Here is an 18,822-nt window from a genome sequence, read left to right on the forward strand (position 1 = left end):
ATTTGATAAAGAGAAAAAAATCACTGCACTGCCCAAGTCTTTTCTTCCTCCCTTCCCGCTCTCCCCCTTCCCTCTATTCTAACTGAACATTCACTGGCATAGAAAGGAGTTTGGGCAGAATCCCTGTCAATGTGGCTTTTATAAGCACAGATTTAAGAAAGCCTTTGGGATGGAGCGGGAGGGGAGGGAGAGGGAGTGTCTTGTGTGGGTCTAGCTGATTTCATTTTTCAGTTCTGCTTTTGTTTCTCTGCTGATGGTCACTGGATTAATAGCAGGATTATTATAGGCTCATCAGTGTTTTGGGTTTTTTGGGTTTTGTTTGTTTGTTTGTTTGTTTTTTGTCCTGGGCAGTTTTCCTTAGTGTGGACAGATGAGGGGTTTCAGCTTTTCCCCTGGAAGGGAAGTAAGTTATACCTGCTGCTGGAGAACAGAAAGAGCAGTTCTCCCTCTGGGATGACAGGACTGAGTGATGGCAGCCAGTTGATTTTCCCAGTGCTGACCTCCCAACATGATGGCACAGTAGGAGGACACCGTGACCAGGAGAAGCAGCGCCAAGAGTGGCCATGTCTGTGGGGCCCAGCTGGTACATCTGTGCCTCCCTGAGGTCCATCTACAGCGGTCAGATCTGCGGTCTCTGCCATCCTGGCTCAGTCTGCACACTCTCCAATTCAGGACTTGTAGAGAAAGGAATAGAACACTATGGCCCAGCTTGAAGGTTCAAAAACCACAACCACTTCCTGTCAGCTTCTGTAGGTTGAAGACAGGGTCTTTATCTGTGTGCGGGGCCTAGACCGAGCCTAACACACGGATCTTATTTCACAGAACCGGCAGGCAACCCTATGTGCTAGTTCCTAGTGTCTCTCACAGATAATCTAGGCTGAGCTGGGCTTACACTCAGAGCTGTGATTCGCCACATCCTAAGTTCTTCCTGGACTGTCCCCTTCCAGGCCGTTACTCGAGGTCATCTGCCAGCCTAACCCTTCTGGTGACTTTTCTTTCTAGACAACCACTCCTACGGTCTTCACAACACCTTGAGCCCCCACTTCTGGGCACTCTCCCTCATCTCACCTCGGCAGGACCTGGCTGAAAGTATTGTCTCTTGCTTTTCCTTCATTACTTTCTCAAGCCTGCCTGTCTCTCCTAGTGGGCCACAAACTCCCTAAAGGCATAGACTGGGGTTAACTAGCTCTCTGCTGCAAGCTCAGCTCTTGGTATACACAGCTTGTGGGGCACCTAGGCGCCTTCAGTGGTATTCACCGAATGAGCAAATATGCAAATATAAGTTATAGGAAAGAGTGGTCATAAAGAGACCATGTGCCCCACCCGAGAAACTCATGTATGGATATAGGCATGAGAGCATCTACATCCCAGTAGTCATTAGCCTGTTGGCAGAACAGGTGATGTCAGCCTGACGTCCCACGTGACAGGAAGCAGTCCCAAACCTCTGTTCACTCTGGTCCTTCCCTTCTCTTGCAGTGCTTTTATATGTGAGGAAGGAGAACGATGACGTCTTCGATGCTCTGATGCTGAAATCACCCACGGTGAAGGGTCTGATGGAAGCGGTAAGCCTCAAGCCCAGCCCCTGTAGACTCCATGAGTCCTGCCCCGTTCACCCGGCCAGAATTTATTTAGTGCAGTGCAGCCACCACGGTGGCTCCAGCATGAGCTTTTGAAAGAAAATGAAGAGTTGAGATCTTTGGAAATCTCTACCTCTGGACAGGGTCTTGATGCGCATGTGCAGATAGACTCTTGGTTGGTTTCAGAGTAATCATCCGAGTCAGCTGCTGTGGAGGAGGGGTAACGTGAGGTTTTTATTTATCTGTTTGCACAAAGCCAGATTAGGTGCACATGGCTTCCAAATATCCACAACCCAAAAACCTACAAATCCAATACACTATGGTAACATATTCCAACGTGAAGAGGACATGTGGGTAAAGGGGGAAGATGTGTTGTAGAACTACGATGGCCGGAATTGATTCTCCTCTTCTCATCGCTGACCTAGAGCAGGGCTGGTAGCACAGCCGTGGGGAAACTGTTTTATTCACACACTCTTGACCCCCAGCTTCAACCATGCCATGGGTATGAGCCACATTCTCACACTTGCCTTGGGCATGTATGGCTGTGTAGCAGAACATAAGGGTTTTCTTTCTTCCTTTTTTCCTTCCTCCCTTCCTTCCTTGCTCTGGCCCCATTTCTTCCCTCCCAGAAGTGGAAGGATAAGATTTATTTTATGTATGTGAGTACAATGTCACTCTCTTCAGACACATAGGAAGAGGGCATCAGATCTCATTAGAAACGGTTGTGAGCCACCATGTGGTTGCTGGGATTTGATCTCAGGACCTCTGGAAGAGCAGTCAGTGCTCTTACCCGCTGAGCCATCTCTCCACCCTGGACATAAGGGTTTTATAGTGATGGAGACTCCAGCAGTGTCTCTTGCCACTCCTGGTAGACAGCTGGTCTGAGACAGGTTCTGATGAGGAAACATTTGGGCTCATGGCCAAACACTGCAGCTTGTGAGGGAGTTCCTATGCGTAGAGCCACACCATGCAGTCACGTGCCAATCACTTTCGACTGTACTTTGTGTTGGTGCCCGTCCATGGTAGAAGGTGTTACAGGCCAGTACTTCAGTCTTTCTTACAGTCAGCAGAGTAATTGCTCATAGTACGGACACAACATTTATTGTTTTCATTTATTCAGCTCACAGACTACTGGCTTTTTCCTTGGGGGAGGGGGGGCTGTTGTGACTGCGCTGCCGTGAACATCAAGGGGCTAGTGTTTGTTAGGGTATCTGTCTTTGGGAGTATCTGGAGAGAGAAAGCAGGCCAGTGGTTGCCATGGGCTGGGGAGCAGGAGGTAGAACCTGCGTGTCCTGCAGGACTGATAGGGGTGCTTTAGAACCCGAGAGAGCAGTTGTGAAACACTGAATGTATTATGATTGCTTATCTCCAGCTCTTACTGATAAACATGAGAGTGTGGCTGCTGCAGGTTTCATGTCGCCAGGTCACCCTGAGCAGAGCAGCAGAAAGAGGGCTTGGTAGCTTCATGTCTGTCATGACCTGTGGGGGAGCATTGATTTCTGTTCTACACAAGCCAGGAAAACAAATCCAGAAGTAAATGCAAGGAATCGTATGGAATATAGCCCTCCTAATGAAACATGATTTTTCTTACTGTTTGTTTCTTGTTTTGTTTTGAGACCAAGTTTCACTATGTAGCCCCAGCCAGCTTGGAATTCATTGTGTAAACAATGATGGCCTATATAATTCAGAGCCCCACCTGCCTCTGCATCATGAGCACCAGGACTAAAGGCTTATACGCCACCACCACCACCACCACCACCACCACCACCACCACCACTGAGTTCTGATTTTATACTGATAAGGAGCAGATATTGCAAAGGGGTCTAGAAGGGACGAGCCAAGAGATTTATTTATTTATTTATTTATTTATTTATTTATTTATTTATTTATTTAGAAAGACAGACTTTCTCTGTGTAGACTTGGCTATGCAGGAACTGGTTCTGTAAACCAGGCTGACCTCGAACTTACAATAGAGATCCACTTACCTCTGTCTCCCAACTGCTGAGATTAAAGGCTTGCTTGATTACCACCTGAACTGAACCAAGATTTTTTTTTTTAATGACCTTGCAGTTGCTAAAGGATGAACAAATGACCTACAAAAGCCTGTAAAATATTAAGATTTGTCGGGTGTGGTGGCGCACGCCTTTAATCCCAGCATTTGGGAGGCAGAGGCAGGNGGATTTCTGAGTTTGAGGCCAGCCTGGTCTACAAAGTGAGTTCCAGGACAGCCAGGGCTACACAGAGAAACCCTGTCTCGAAAAACAAAAACACAAAACAAAATTAAGATTTCTTTGAACAGCACTGGCCATTTCCATACCCCAGTCTGGCTTTTAAGAGCAGATGAAAGTGGTGTTTACGGGCCGGCCTGAAGGTTATTTCAAGTTCGTGCTGAGTCCTTCCTGCTGGAGATACAGATTTTGCTGAGAATCTAAGCTGACCTGATTCTTGCTTCAACTTCCCGAGCTCTGATATTATGGGATTGTAGGCACGTACCACCAGGCCTTTCAGGAATCCATTTATATCTAGTTCCTCAGGACATTTTGCAGGGACATTTTGTAGTACAGATCTAAACCAGGTCTGAATTGCTGTGCTATGCTGGGATCATTCTGTTTTTGGTCGTTGGTGTCTTCTTGTTTCCTTCCATAACATCTGGTCAGTTACAAAAATGCTCTGCAGACGTGCTCACATAGTATCACTATGGAACCAAAGGTCACCTCACTCTTTCCAATGGCAGCTCAGCAACGGTGGCCTACACTTCCCTAAGGGGATCTCCTCACACCTGCATTGTTTTGGTAGATGGTGATAGTAGGCGAGACAAGGCCCAAGGTCCCTTTGAGCTGCAAGGTGAAGTCAGGTTCGCTCCTTGGCTCTGGTCAGATTCTTCAGGCAATTCTGTCTCCATCTCCGCTTCCTTAAAGTCCCAACACAATCTGCGTGCTTGCTTCTCCAGTGTTGTATTGAGGAAGGTGGTCAAGACGAGCTCCTTCGGGGCCCTCGGGATATATGGGCTGACAGTAAGCTATAAACAGGACCTTTAGGAACTATAGGGGCACCATGGAAGACCACAGCATGTTATGTCTTTTGAAGAACATTAGATCTTGCTAATGTAGTTCTAGCCTGAACTTATTTGGGTCTCTGTAAGGTGAGAAAACACTGGAATGTGGATCCTCTGAGGACTAGGACTTCTTATTGCACTGACACTTACCGGTACAGGTTTGATGTTATAATATATACGTGCATGAATATGTAATATACATATACAACATTAATATGTATTCATATCTGTATTTATATATTGAACATATAACTTATACATTCATCTCTCCATATCTAGAGTTTGTTCCACAGCACTCTATAGTATCCAACTTCCATATAAAATGTCATATTTCTCTGTACTTCCTTCCAAATGCTTTAAACTATCCCTAGTTTATGCTACCTAATGAAGGTAAATAGCATTGATTAGCAAATAATGACCCAAAACATTCTGTACGTATGTACTAGAACATATAACTTTTATAAAATACTTTTTATCTTTGGTCAGTTAGACCTGTGGGCTCTGAACCTGTATTTACAGAAGGCACACTGAGTGTATGTGTGTGTGTGTATATAATTTACTTATTAATACATACATACACACACACACACACACACAAGTGGCATAACTATGGGTGATGTGTGTTTGTGCAAAAGAAGCCCACGTGTGTAAATGTGTAAATACTACCGTTTAGTGGTCAGTATTATAGTCTTTGGCCTCAGAAAACTTGTGTTCAAAATCTGGCAGTATTCCTTAGCAGCTAGGCAATGTTTCTTAGCCTGCTTTTCATTCCTAAAATGGAAACAATATGATAATCTGGCTCTCAGGGCCGTGGTGAGAACTGAGACGATGCCAGCAGGCACCTCTCTCTGGCCCCAGTGAGCCATAATGACGGCACTGGCTGCTTTGGTTTGTTTGTTTGTTTTGTTTTGAGCAAACCAGGCTTTTGAGTATGAACCAGCATCAGAAAACACACAGTGCTGTTCAGATTCTGGGTCCTCAGATTGTCTAAGAGGATGGAAAGTTCTTTTGGATCATCAATCCATTGTATAAGTGGACAGTAACCTGCCCTTGTGAAGTGTCTGCCAAGAGGGGGGAGGGGGAGCATGATGGAGGAGGGGACTGGGAATGTTCCTGAGTCAGAGGAAGACACCTGCACCTGAGAGATGGACTTCATGTGTCAGTTTGTCCAGTGTCCCACAGAAAGCTAGCCCTCAACACAATATGGCAGTGACCCTTGGTCTTCATATTTTGTTTTGACTCAATTCCGAATAACGCTGTCATTTAAAGTTTATTAATTTTTTTTTGTGACAACTCAAAGTCTTGCGGGGAAAATAAAAATTGATCAAGCGAGGCTAGCAAACCCCTGAAGGAGCTTCTTTAAGTGAGAGACATTGTCCATCAGGAGCTATCTTTGCCACTGTTGTTAGAGGAAAATGATTTTTCTATGGGCATGAACAGCCCCACCCCCTACTAGGAACATAGTAGGGCTTACTTCTGTAGGTGGGCTCATTGAGGTGGGCCCCACACACCTGGGTTCAAAGATGCCATCTCAGCCCCAGTCACAGCCTTTGCTTCTGGCCCCACCCGCTATGGCCTCCCCTCAGATTTCCTGGGAATGGATGAGCAATCACAAAAACGGGAAGTTCTTTGCTTGAACACTGATGTTTGAGAACCACGACCTGGTCCATGTGGTTTGTCCCTGGTTCTTCACTAAGCTATTTCCATGGAGTGGGAGCAAGTCCTCTTATCTGTTATAGATAAGACTCCATAGACTCCTGCAGTGTGTTTTGAAGCTAAGGAATGCCTGCCCCCCTAAGCCATTTCCTGAGTATACCTCTGTGGGTGTAGAATTGGCCTGGAATCTTCCCCCATTGGTCCCTGGTAGTTTGGGAGGACCAACCACTGTCTCTGTTGAGGTAGGAAGTCCTCTAGAGCCAACAGACTCACAACTCCAACATAAAAGTGTGACCCCTGTAAGGTCCCTGTGCACCCTGCAGTTACTGCTGAGACAAGGCCACCTGCCTGCTAGTCAGAGTCCCCCCTTTACTACATTTCCAGATGAGCTGTTTGAAAGGAGGACCTCAGCATCACCTCTAATATGTCATCAGAGGCACTGAGCTGATGTGGTCACTCTGGTGAAGCCTGGGCTGGCCTGCACAGGGAGCCTGCTCCTGCTCTAGCTGAAGCCTGGGCTGGCCTGCACATGGAGCCTGCTCCTGCTCTAGCTGAAGCCTGGGCTGGCCTGCACAGGGAGCCTGCTCCTGCTCTAGCTGAAGCCTGGGCTGGCCTGCACAGAGAGCCTGCTCCTGCTCTAGCTGAAGCCTGGGCTGGCCTGCACATGGAGCCTGCTCCGGCTTCCCTGTCCCGATTCCCCATCTTCAGCCATGGCTCACTTAGATATATGTGCACTGGAAGATAAAGGGCCTTGAAAAAAGCCTTTTACTTACTTTAGCGTGGTTTTTGGCATTAGCAGACAAGGTGTTAGATGTCATTAAAATGTTTTTTGAACAAAGCACATTTTAGCAGATTCTCCCTTAGCATCCCCCACTTCCTGTCTCCATCCTCTTTGGAAACCATCTTTGTTTTTTTTGCTTGTTTGTTTTGTTTTTTTAGTAGTCTTTTTAAAATTTCTTTCTCGTTAAAGAAAATTATCAATGTGATGGGATGTGGATTTGTCATTTAGAAAGAAGAGAACTGTGTCCCCACCCCTCCTCCAGGTGTGAACTGACATTTGAGTCAGAAGGTGTCATATCAGGTAGATTCATGAACCATTTAGAGGTGGTGACTGTTTCTGTAGCCCACACAGATTTCCTACAGCCTGTGAGCCAGGCCATGTGACGAAGGGTGGGGTAGCTCTGGTACCTGAAACAGGGTATGCTTACGTCAAACCAAAAAAACAGCTGTGTGTGAACATGGGCCATGGCATCTGTAGAGGTCCGAGAACAACCTGAAGTCCCTTCTCACCAGACTGAGCCTCACCAGGGTCCATCTCTGGTTGCTGCAGTACACGCTGTGTTAGCAGTTTCAGGGGGCACTGAGGCTACAGACATGCACAGTGTGGAAACCCCGTCTCGGGTCCTCATACATGTGGCAAGTACTCCAGCCACTGGGCCACCACCTCACCCTGCTGTTCTTGGTGTGTAATGTTTCCTATGACTGTCTCAGAGTTTGCTCTGCTCTTACCACATGCACACACAGCGGCGAGGTGAGTGAGGAAGGAGCCTTGGGCGAATGGGCCCAGCCTCACTGGAGTTAAACCATGGCTGTGTCGTCTTCAGCATGCTGGCAGCCCTAGATTTATAAGAATTAGACGTGATCTCCTACCACAAAAAAAAAAAAAAAAAAGAATTGAATTATTATTTAGCCTGTGACTGCGGGCATCATTTGGTGGAAACACATGTTTTCATCTGCCTGTTTGAGTCGCATGATACTGAGGATATATTATGACATAATTAAGTTTTATGGTAGCAGCAAGGTGTTGTCTATTTGTATTGGTGGTTCAGATAGACTTTTATGGAGCTGGGATTAAAATGAAAACATTCTTACATTTCTATGCTTTTGTTTTTTGTTTTTTGTTTTTTCGAGACAGGGTTTCTCTGTATAGCCCTGGCTGTCCTGGAACTCACTCTTTAGACCAGGCTGGCCTTGAACTCAGAAATCTGCCTGCTTCTGCCTCCCGAGTGCTGGGATTAAAGGCGTGCGCCACCACGCCCGGCTCATTTCTATGCTTTTTAAAGAAACTAAATTTCTAAAATTCTCACTACACATTCCTCTTCAAACCACCACAACTCAGTAACCTTACAGAGTGAACTTTGACCTCTGAACCCCATAGCTTGTTCTGGAGACCAGCGAAGACACTCACACCTCAGGGCCTCTGCCTGTCTGTCTCCTCGGCTAAGAAATGCTCTTCCACCGTGTCTCCATGGGCCACGATTCTACACAGCTTATCAGAGTGGCTTCCCAGACCATTCCCAGGAATAACGTCTCTTCAGCTCTGTGCCTCCTCTTGCTGTATTTCACCTCAACTTGGTGTCTTGGTCAGTCTTTAATTGTCTGTTTGCCATGATCTAAGTCACCTAGGAAGAGAGAGCTTCAGGTGAAGGCTTGCCTCAGTCAGGTCAGCCTGTGACCATGTCTGAAGGATGGTTCTGACTGATGATTGACTGGCAAGAGCCAGTCAGAAACCCGTAAGTGTAAGCTGCCGCCCTTATGGCTCCTGCCTTACTTCCTGCTTGAATTTGTTGACTTTTGGCTATAGAACGATATTTGAAGTCTAAGCTGAAATAAACTGTCTTCCCAAGTTGCTTTTGGTCAGCATGTTTTACCACTGCCACAGGAAAGCAGATCACTGGACATAGCTAGTACTTGTTAGACGTTCTTACGTCTTCCCCAGAAGAATGTGGAGTGCAGAGGTGTTTGTCTCTTGTTGTCAGCGGTGTTCTCAGATCCTCGGGTGCAAATGTTTGTCGGCTCTATTTGCCATCTGCAAAATACATCCCATGCTGAGTGCTGCAGGCTTCTCACAGACATTTTGTTTTTCATTTAATTATCATCATAACCTGTGTACGTGGGATGGAAATTGCACCATTGCCATTTTACAGATAAGGGAACTGAGGTTGGACAAGATTGGTGCCTCTTTTTTTCAAGCTCTTCCCAAAATGCTGGAGCCACCCTAAGCTCTCAGCCAACTTACGTCTATGTAGACAGATGGCCATATGTTAATATCTAAGAAGAATGGACAATGTAAGTCTCACAAAGAATAGGGGGAAAAGAAGAATCAATAATAAGTAAGCATTTAGGCAAGAGGCAGGTTAGCATTGATCGGCCCAGTCATGAGTTCAGACCCAGTTCTCAGAGACTAGAGAGCAGCCTACTGCACATTATTTCTTGAGTTATTCCCTCAGCACAGCTGGCCACAACTACAGCTTCCTAATCTGAGGTTTTTGGGTACTCAAGAAGGTGCAGGGGAATTTGGGTGAGATAGATGCCTCAATGGGAGGAGAGTAGAAGTCACATAAAGAAGTGTTTCCGAGAGGCTGAACATCTCTGATGAACCTGTCAAGTTTCTGTTTCTTGTTTTATTGAATTATGGTGCAGTTGTCTTTGTTACACGTCTGCATGACAGTCTCTTTGGGAGATGCAATATGTATGTGTGCATGCGTTTTGTTATATAAACTAGATCAATCATGTTATTCTGATTATCTATTCGAATTCTTGATTCTGAATCAGGTAAGTCTTCCATCATTCGTGTATCTTTGGAGGCCCGGTATCTGGGATGGTTTCCTGGTGCTGCTGTTGGGAACAGTTTCTTGACTGCTATCCCTTGTTCTTGGATTTTGCTTCTGGTGACGTCAGGCTGCTATGTTTCTTGTTTTATCTGCCTGTTCATCTGTTTACTTTCCTTCCCAATGGGAACTTCCAGCACACGTTCTGTCCATTTTCTTTGCTGCCTCCAGGCTCCTATTAGAGCCTTTCATTTATTTACACGGTGCATGTGGGGGTCATCAAATATTTTGCAAGAGTCAAAGTTCCTGCCTTCCACCTTGTAGTTTCTGGGGCTTGGCGTCAGGTTTCCAGGCTTGGTGGGAAGGCCCATCTCACTGGACAAACAAACTCTTTTGCTCACTGGGGCTTATTGTGGCTGTGGGGAACCCTCCTCAGGCCCTCTAACACCCTTCCTCTCTGTCCTCAATCCAGATGTATTGCTTCTGGCTGTACATAGAGTTCTTTCTGCCCCATGGTAGGGATGGGAGGGTAGGGTCCTGTGGAACAGACTTTCCTCAGGATCTCAGCTCCCTAATAGGGTTCTTCAGTCCCTTTCTAGCCTCTGTTGTACTTTCTGACTGGTCCCAGACCTTACCTGCTTCAGATGCCTGGGAGCTCTAGCAATTAATGTAGAGAGGGCATGGCACAGATTTGGGGTAGATCTTTCCAGAATCCATCTCTCAGCTCTTGCCATGTTGTACTTACAAAAATGATGCAGTCGTAAAAATAAGCCCTGCGGAATTATACAAAGTACAGGAAGCTTGAATCTGGTCGGTTATCAATGGTAGCTACCAGCAGTAAGTTGGTATGCCATTTAAATATTTCTGTATATTTGAGCCTATGTAAAGGTTAAAAAATGCAGACATGATTATACTATATAGACAAATATTCACTTATTTCCCCCCATCTTATATACTAAAGACTTTCAAAGTATAAGCTGATATTAGCATCCCATATTTTTAAATGAGTTCTGTCAAGAAAATATCAAGAAATTTAATGGATGTTCATTGTGGCATTTTCTCTTTTATGAACAGTTATGTTCTGAAGGTCTCTGGGTATGAGGGTGTTTCTGTATGTCAGATTGCTAGACGTGGAGTCTGTGGGTCAGTGTGTGTACGCTTCTAAAAACTATTCTCCTGCCAGACTTACTTTCCAGGAGGCTGAGGGTCACTGTCCCATCTATAGAACCTGAATGCCCTCACCAACGTTAGATCATGACTTCTGCCTTGTCTTGTTTTAGATTTCTTTTTAATATGTCAGTTTGTCTGCTATGTGTGTGCAGGTACTTAGGGAGGCCAGAAGAGGGCACCAGAGCCCTTGGAGCTGTGAGCCAAATGCAGAAAATGCTTTAAGCTGCTGAGCCATCTCTTGCTCCTCATTTGCACTTTTGATAGTTAAGTTAAAAGTACCACACTCCTGTTGTCTTCATTCGAAAAATTTAAATAAAAGTGCAGTACAGTTTTCACGTTATATTTTCCAGTTATAGTTCTCTTCTCGGAAATGCCCTGTTTATTGTGTTTTCTCTCCTGCCCTGTTCCCCATCGAGGTTAACAAAGCAGTTCGCTCTCATCTGTTGTTCGAGTTTTAAAATGTTTCCCCGCATATTATTTTCCTTTGTGGTGTGTTTGAGTAGCGGATACTTTAAACTTGCACATTGTTGTTATTGCTGCTGTTAGCCTTGGTGTACAGGTTTCACGTCTCCCTGGAAAAACCGAACTTTAGGATGCTAGTTACACAAAGAATTAACTCATGCTTATTTTGTTCCCGCACTTTCATGCTCCCTTCTTTCATATTGAAATCTTTCATTTACTTGAACTTTTCTCACTACCTATCGAGGCTGGTCTGGAGGGCACTGTGTAGCTCGCGTAGCTCCCAGGCCTCTGGCCCCTGTCTCTGAGCTCTGGGAATATAGCTGTGTACTGCTACTCCCCTATCTCAGGCTCGCAGGCTCCCTGCCTAAGTGCTGGGATCACAAGCATGTGCCACTACACCTAGCTCACTTGAAATCTGTTCTCATGTATGACTACCCATTTAATCCCCCATGGTGATTGGAGGCTTTTTTTAAAAAAACCTATCAGAAATGCTACTTTTATCAAGATTGTTTTGCTGAGTGATTTCAGACCTGTCCAAAGGGAGAATCAAAATAAGGATGATATTAGACTCTGTGACACCTGCTCAGACTGTGTGCTCATGACAGGGGCTGCAGCTCTCCTTTCTTTTCTCTTCCTGCTAAGGGCAGAGGGGTATGACTTGATACAAAGAGTCAGGGGGCAGAGTTAGTTAGGTTGCAGCGACCCTTGGTTGCCAACTATGACTTAGGGCCCCATTCACTTCTTAGAATCTCATTTTGTTGATCTACAAAGCCAGTGGCTTGGTTTGAATGATCTTGGGAGGTGGTTCAGGGAAACTGAGGCTTTTGTCTTAAATGAACTGTTCCAGTGTGTCTCATTAGGAGACTGTTGTACCAAGTGGAATGTGCTTCTCCGTGTGCCCCGTTCTCTGCTGACCCAGTTCCCTGTTATTTATTTTCAGCTGTCTGAGAAGTACGGGCTGCCAGTGGAGAAAATCACAAAGCTTTATAAGAAGAGCAAAAAGGGGTAAGAAAGAAGCCAGGCTCGGCTAACCGCCATGTCTGCAAGGTGCAATTTTAAAATGGCTTTAGTTTTTGTGATGCCCTTGGCCCATGAGGCTAATGACCTTTAGTGATTGAGGCAGGGTGACCCATAGTGCCTCTCCAGAATGTCACCTGAGGTGCTTCCATTTGGTGACAGCGAGTGTTATAAGTGGGCTGAAGTGGTCTAGACTTGGTGGGGACACTGGGGAAAAGGAGGTCAAAGAACCACATGGAACTTTTTACATTGGTTTCTGGGTGACATAGTAGGGACAAAATTTAATTGGGGTCAAAGAAAATTATTCCATGAATTATTCATTAATTAATCATTAATGAAATCTCAAATGGTTCTCAGACCTGCTTGCTCACATTGTTAAGAGCAATCAGCCTTTCCTGGTTGGGTGGCCAGGTGGCTCTGGGTTCCCTGCTCAGAGCTTCATCTCTTTCTCTCATTAATATATCAGTTTACTGATGAGAAAATGAGGCCAGGGCCTGCTTGAGCATCCTGCCCCAGGTATCATATTCAGTAAACAACACAGATTCAAGGGAGGGGGTATGGAAGGAGTGTCGGTGGTCTGTGGCCTTGAGACCTAGGAGATTCGCTCACATCTGCCCCCCCCATGTATTTTTTTTTTTTTTTTTTTATGAATGTGAGTACACTGTCACTCTCTTCAGACACACCAGAAGAGGGTGTGGGATCCCATTACAGATGGTTGACAGCCACCACGTGGTTGCTGGAAATTGAACTCAGGTCCTCTGGAAAAGCAGTCAGTGCTCTTAACCGCTGAGCCATCTCTCCAGCCCACCGCTGCCACTTTCAAGGTCTTTCTAAGGCTTTCTCTGCCAGAGTAGACGCCTTTAAACTCTTCTCTGGACCCTTTTCATGAACTCTGACCTGGGGTTCTCAGGCTTTCTGAATCTCAATCCTTTGGCTGACCGAGCATCAAACTTGAGCTCTTGTTGGAAATGCAATGAAGGTGGGCTGCAGCTTTTCCAAAGTCAGTCTGCTGGGGACTCTATTTTGAATGAAGCCTCAAGTCTCACAGGCTAGAGAGCCTCAGTGTGGATAAACACCCTGCTGATAACACTGACTTTCTTTTGTTTGTTTGTTTGTTTTTGTTTTTGTTTTTTGAGACAGGGTTTCTCTGTGTAGCCCTGGCTGTCCTGGAACTCACTCTGTAGACCAGGCTGACCTCGAACTCAGAAATCCTCCTGCCTCTGCCTCCCAAGTGCTGGGATTAAAGGCATGTGCCACTACTGCCCGACAACACTGACTTTCAGCCTTGAGTCTAAAGTCCTATATACAAGGCTTTTATCCCAACAACAACCCCCACTAAGCATGGGTGGCTCTTATTTCTGTAAAAGAATAAACTGAAGCTATGACCTTTCACCTGCTGATACCACTATAAAGTGACTCAGTGAGTTGTTCCCAAACGAAAATCTCCAACTAAAGAGAACGCGACAGACTCAGGCACGTGTTGCTCTTCCACAGGACCCTGGTTCAAGTCTCAGTACCCATATGGTCCCAGATGATTAAGTGTCCTCTTCAGAACTCTGACAGCAGCATACACACATCCGATACACATACATATGTTCAGGCAGAACACTCATATATAAAACAAAAATAAAATTAAATACAAAAAATTACAGACTCTGGAAGTTGGTTTTCTTGAAACCAAACTGCAAAGGAGTAAGCAGCTGAGGAGAGGTGGAGTAGCTTAGGGGTGTGGAGTAGGCAGCCAAGGAGAGGTAGAGTAGCTTAGGGGTGTGGAGTAGGCAGCCAACGAGAGAGGGAATAGCTCAGGCAAAGCCAGCTTCAGACCCAGCTCACTGCCTGGGTGAACCGGGGAGCCCTTGACTTTGCTGAGTTGTTTCTTATTTGAAAAGTGCTGATAATAAAAACTTACCTTTAAAATTGCTAAGGAGCCCGAGTGTACCATCTTTTACTGTACACATGTGTTCAGCCAAGGGCAGCTGAAGTTCATAGAGATCTAAGTGTGTTTGGGTCTCTGCTAACTTCTTTGAGCCTCCACTGACTAATCTGTAAAGCCGTAGGGTTGGGCCAGATGATGTAGCAGCCTGTGTAACAGGAACCCCTGAGGGTCGTTCAGGGAAACTGAGCCCTGCTTTCTTTAACCTGCTTTGAGGGGGAAGAAACTAGAAGGTTAAGGGACACACCTCCTGAAAGCCGCCCGTGCACGGAGCTCTCTGTTCACTGACTTTGTTTCTTACCCCACCCCATCTCACCCCAACTACGGCAGCATCCTGGTCAACATGGATGACAACATCGTTGAGCACTATTCAAATGAGGATACCTTCATCCTCAACATGGAGAGCATGGTGGAAGGCTTCAAGATCACGCTGATGGAGATCTGAGCCCTGGGTGTCCCCTCCATAGGAGCTTTTGGTGTACTCCTTCCTGGGAGAGATGGGATCTCTGCCGCTCCAGAACCTGGAGACCCACCCATCTCACTCACCTCACAAGACTGTTACAAGACTGCTGGGAAGGGGGCGGGGCCCAAGGCCCAGTAATGGACTTCCTTCAACTCTTCCACTTGCTCCCTGTGGAGCTGAAGCCTGAGCCCCTCAGCAAATTTCTTTGAGCCTGGTAGGCCCTTATTTATTGCCCATTTCCCTCCAAGAGCCCTCCAGGACTCTGCAAGTTACTGATAGCTCCATGTGTGATTTCCAGAGTTCCCCCTTCAAGGGAGACAGCAAGTCCACTCATCTCGAGCCTGGGGAACTGGTGTGTTCTTTTCCTTACCTCTCCACATTTCTTGAGTGGTTGGGCCAGGTGAGCTGCTTCTTGGTACAGTCTTCATGGATGGGGTAAGAAGGACACCAGTTTGCTGGCCCCAAACCTTCGGATTGCTCTGAGGAAGGCCATTTTGCTAAATACCTCCAGGAGACTCTCAGCAAATAGCCACTGGGCCTTGTGCAGGAAGACATCGCGCTACCACGTCAGTAATAAGGAACACGAGTATGCCTGACGACCATGTACATAACTTATACATAGTATTGCAATAATATATTTTACCTGTGGTTGCTGGGCATGTTTACTGCCATTGGCCTGGAGGAGACATACCTGGAGATTCGGAATATTCTACTCTATCCAGAGGTGGTTAGGAGAGTGGTCTTTGGGAGGTCATATGATGGTGGTGAATGCCAGGATGGACTCTCCATTGGGCCATGTCTGAGGACTTGTTTCCCCGGAGCCCTCTCTCCTCAAGCATGACTCTCCCTGGAGGCCATTGTGTTTTTTTCTCTCGTGGTGATATATTGTCTCAGCACGTCCTTTGAGCTGTCTGGGAAGGGCCGTACTGTTGGTTCCTTCTCTAGCTTTGGTGTGGGGCATCTCTTGAGCCTTGTGTAAAGTCTCTGCAGAGGTTTGCCTTGGGGCCCTGTCACTGAGACCTGCTGCAGAGCTGCTTGGCCGACATGGGGATCCTGGACACTGTAGTGCCTCATAGTTTACAAGCACGTCCTTCATCTCAAGTGGCCCCTTTAAAAACCCACCTGCAGCTTTGTGAACTGAGCCAGCGGCCTTGCTTCTGATGGGAAGAAGTGAGGATGTCCACCCTGGCTGTGGGAAGCGTGGGAGCCCTTGCACTTCTGAAACCAACTCTGGGAGGTGTGTTGGAGAGCTAAGGCTGTCAAGAGAAAATGGCTTACCTGAACAGTCACGCAAGCATGCCCCATGGGCCTCTGTTCTCTTTGAGAGAACAGGTCAATAGCTCTGTTTTAAGGATTGGTATGTGCCCCTGTGGGCCGAGCACTAGTTTGGATAGCCAGGCACATCCCATCCGAAAGCCTGGATAATGGAACAGCTTCTATGGAAAGGTCTAAGTTTGTCTGCGAAGCACTTTGATGTTTTACCTGGAGGCTCTGCTCTCCGGCCCCTGTCTTCTTGCTCTACCTGCCCCGAGGCCCAGAGCAGCTGAGGCTGACTCCAGCCAAGCTCTTGCTCTTCAAAGCTGCAGAGAAATTGAATGGGATGGAGAGTAGGTGCCGTAACCAAGAGGATCCCAAAGGCTAGCAGGGGGCACCTTTCTGAGAGCCCACTGGACTCCTTATCCTTTTTTGTGTTGCCAAAGGTTTGCATCCTGAGCTCTGCTCTATTCCAGCCCTGCACTCCAAATGCCGCTCCTTGAAACTAGCAGTCTAGGGACACTCCAGGGTACTAGTGGGCCTCTGGTCTAAGACGGACAAACTCTGCTGGAAAGGTATGCTCTATGCGCTTCCTGTGCTATAGCACTTGGGGCTAGCTGCAAACATGATTGGCAGACCTTAGAGGTGGGCTCAGGATTCCAGAGTAAGGAGACAGATCTGTAGCAACCTGACAGGCTACCAGCTCTGGAAAATTGCTGGTCTGCTCTGGGGCAGAAGACAAGCCAGAGCCAGCCTTCCCTTTGTCCTGAGTCCCTACAATCCATGAGATAGCCATTGCCAGAACAAGGGATAGGAAGCCACAAAGCAGCGGGGACAGTGTCAGGTCCAGGACGTCTGCTGGTGGACTTCCATGTCGCTGTGCTGTCTGAGCTCTGCTGTGCCTCATTTCCTGAACAAAAACACTCCAGACAGATAGAAAATGCTTGCCTTGCCCTGAACTAATCTCACCCAAACAAAGAATTTTTTTTTTTTTTTGGTAATCTATAAAAGATGAGGGACACATGAAGCAGACATTTCGTTCTATGTCCCCAATTGTCGAAACTTCCTCAGTGTTTAGAAATTGAACCCAATAGAAAAATACTGAGTGAACTATCATCTTGAGGTTGGTCCCTAAAAGACTAAGGCACATCCCAACGTAGAAACCTGGGAAGTTTGAAATGAATTAAAACATTTTTTCCCTTCATATTTTAATAGTCATAAAAATGCAACAGGAAATAAGGGTTTGTGCCAAATTCTAAGAATGGCCCTTTCTGAAGGACAAGCAGGGGAGACTCGTGTGTACAATCTGTTCCCACATAAAAAAGAGTAAATGTAACTTAATAGTTTTGTAAATGGGAGAGGGGGAATCTATAAACTATAAATATGTTATTTTATTTTTTGTACATTTTTAAGAAGAAAAAATAAATATTCACAACATGAGTCAAATAGCTCTCTAGTACTCTCTGTGTGATGACAGTCGGTGTTCTTTGCCTTCGAGGAAGAGTCTCTGTAGATGGAGTCTGGGCCTTGACCCTTCAGGCCCTGCTTACAATGGAACACAGACTTGCTCTTCCAGCAGCCCCCCACCCGATCTTACACCAGACCTATATGGAAGGAGGGCCACAGGTCAGCAAGAAGCCTCCTCCAGCGTGGCTCTGGCAGGCTCCAGCACAGTTGCTCTTGACTGGTCTCTCAGGTGAGTTCTGTCCACTCTTCTTCCTAGGACTGTTTGACTCTGCTTCATTAGATCTGTACCAACCTCTGCAGAGATCCTAAAGCCACATGGCTCACCCCTCAATTCCATCTCCACACTTTGACCCTCAAACTCATACCTCAGAGTACGAGGCTGTCCTGGTGCTCCCGTGGAAACCACCTACACTGCCCTAGCTGTGGTCTTCAATGATCTCCTAAGAGCATCTATTCCAACAGCTAGCTTGCTTTACAGCACCCCTCCCCGCCTCCAGGCACAGCACTAGAATCTTGTCTCAGAAAAGCCTGCCCTGGCTGACTTCAAGCCCAGTGGGATCCCTGCTCTCTGCTCACATCTAGGGTAAGGAATATCAGGCCTTGGGTGGGGCATTTGGGGGATGTGTGGGGTCACCACTTGGCTTCCTTTGCTTGTGGATGTTAGTGTGAACTGTGCTTCTTGAACTGGGGGAGTTCCTTGGTGCCACAATCCATCTGTTCCCAAAGGTCCTCTAAATGAGTGCATGGTCAGCATTGGGAAATCAGGAATTAGAGGAAAGAATGGGTGGGGGCCTCTGATGAGCCAGAAGCAGACGAGAAGATGTGAAAAGACACTGCAGGTGAACATCAACCCTGTGCTCACTGGGCATCAAATATCCATCACATCAAATATCCAATGATTTACCATTGGTAAGTAAGTATTTACAGTGGTGTTCAAGGTGGGAATAGAAGTTTGCAACTGATTGAGTCAAACATTCCCCTCTGGTTGTTGCTGACAGTGCCTCTCCAACTCACATCTCCAAGCCTACAACACGTACACTGACCATTGGACACTCAGCATGAGCCTACTCACGTGATGAGACACTGCTACTGAAGTTCAGCTGGATGATGGCTGAATGGCCATTTGCCTGTCTTCCTGGCAATGATGTGTACTGCTGAGAATTCTTATTAGCATATATTCACTAAGATATTTTCATACATGTATAATTTGGTCTCCT

General features: G+C 46.4%; 1 protein-coding gene across 3 annotated transcripts in view; it reads left to right on the top strand.

The window, feature by feature from the left end:
* The window catches only part of Grhl2 (grainyhead like transcription factor 2), a 132,188-nt gene extending 114,604 nt beyond the window's left edge, over positions 1 to 17,584 (top strand). For 2 of the 3 annotated variants that reach the window (XM_021183428.1, XM_029470166.1), the window contains 3 exons: positions 1,477 to 1,562; positions 12,412 to 12,476; positions 14,752 to 17,584. In XM_021183428.1, coding sequence (XP_021039087.1) covers positions 1,477 to 1,562; positions 12,412 to 12,476; positions 14,752 to 14,866 — 266 coding nt within the window. In that variant the 3' untranslated portion in view covers positions 14,867 to 17,584. The remainder of the gene's footprint in view (positions 1 to 1,476; positions 1,563 to 12,411; positions 12,477 to 14,751) is intronic. The other variant, XM_029470167.1, reaches the window with a different exon arrangement.
* The last annotated feature ends 1,238 nt before the right edge of the window (positions 17,585 to 18,822 follow it).

Source organism: Mus caroli, chromosome 15, assembly GCF_900094665.2.
Source record: "Mus caroli chromosome 15, CAROLI_EIJ_v1.1, whole genome shotgun sequence".
Classification (NCBI taxonomy): domain Eukaryota; kingdom Metazoa; phylum Chordata; class Mammalia; order Rodentia; family Muridae; genus Mus; species Mus caroli.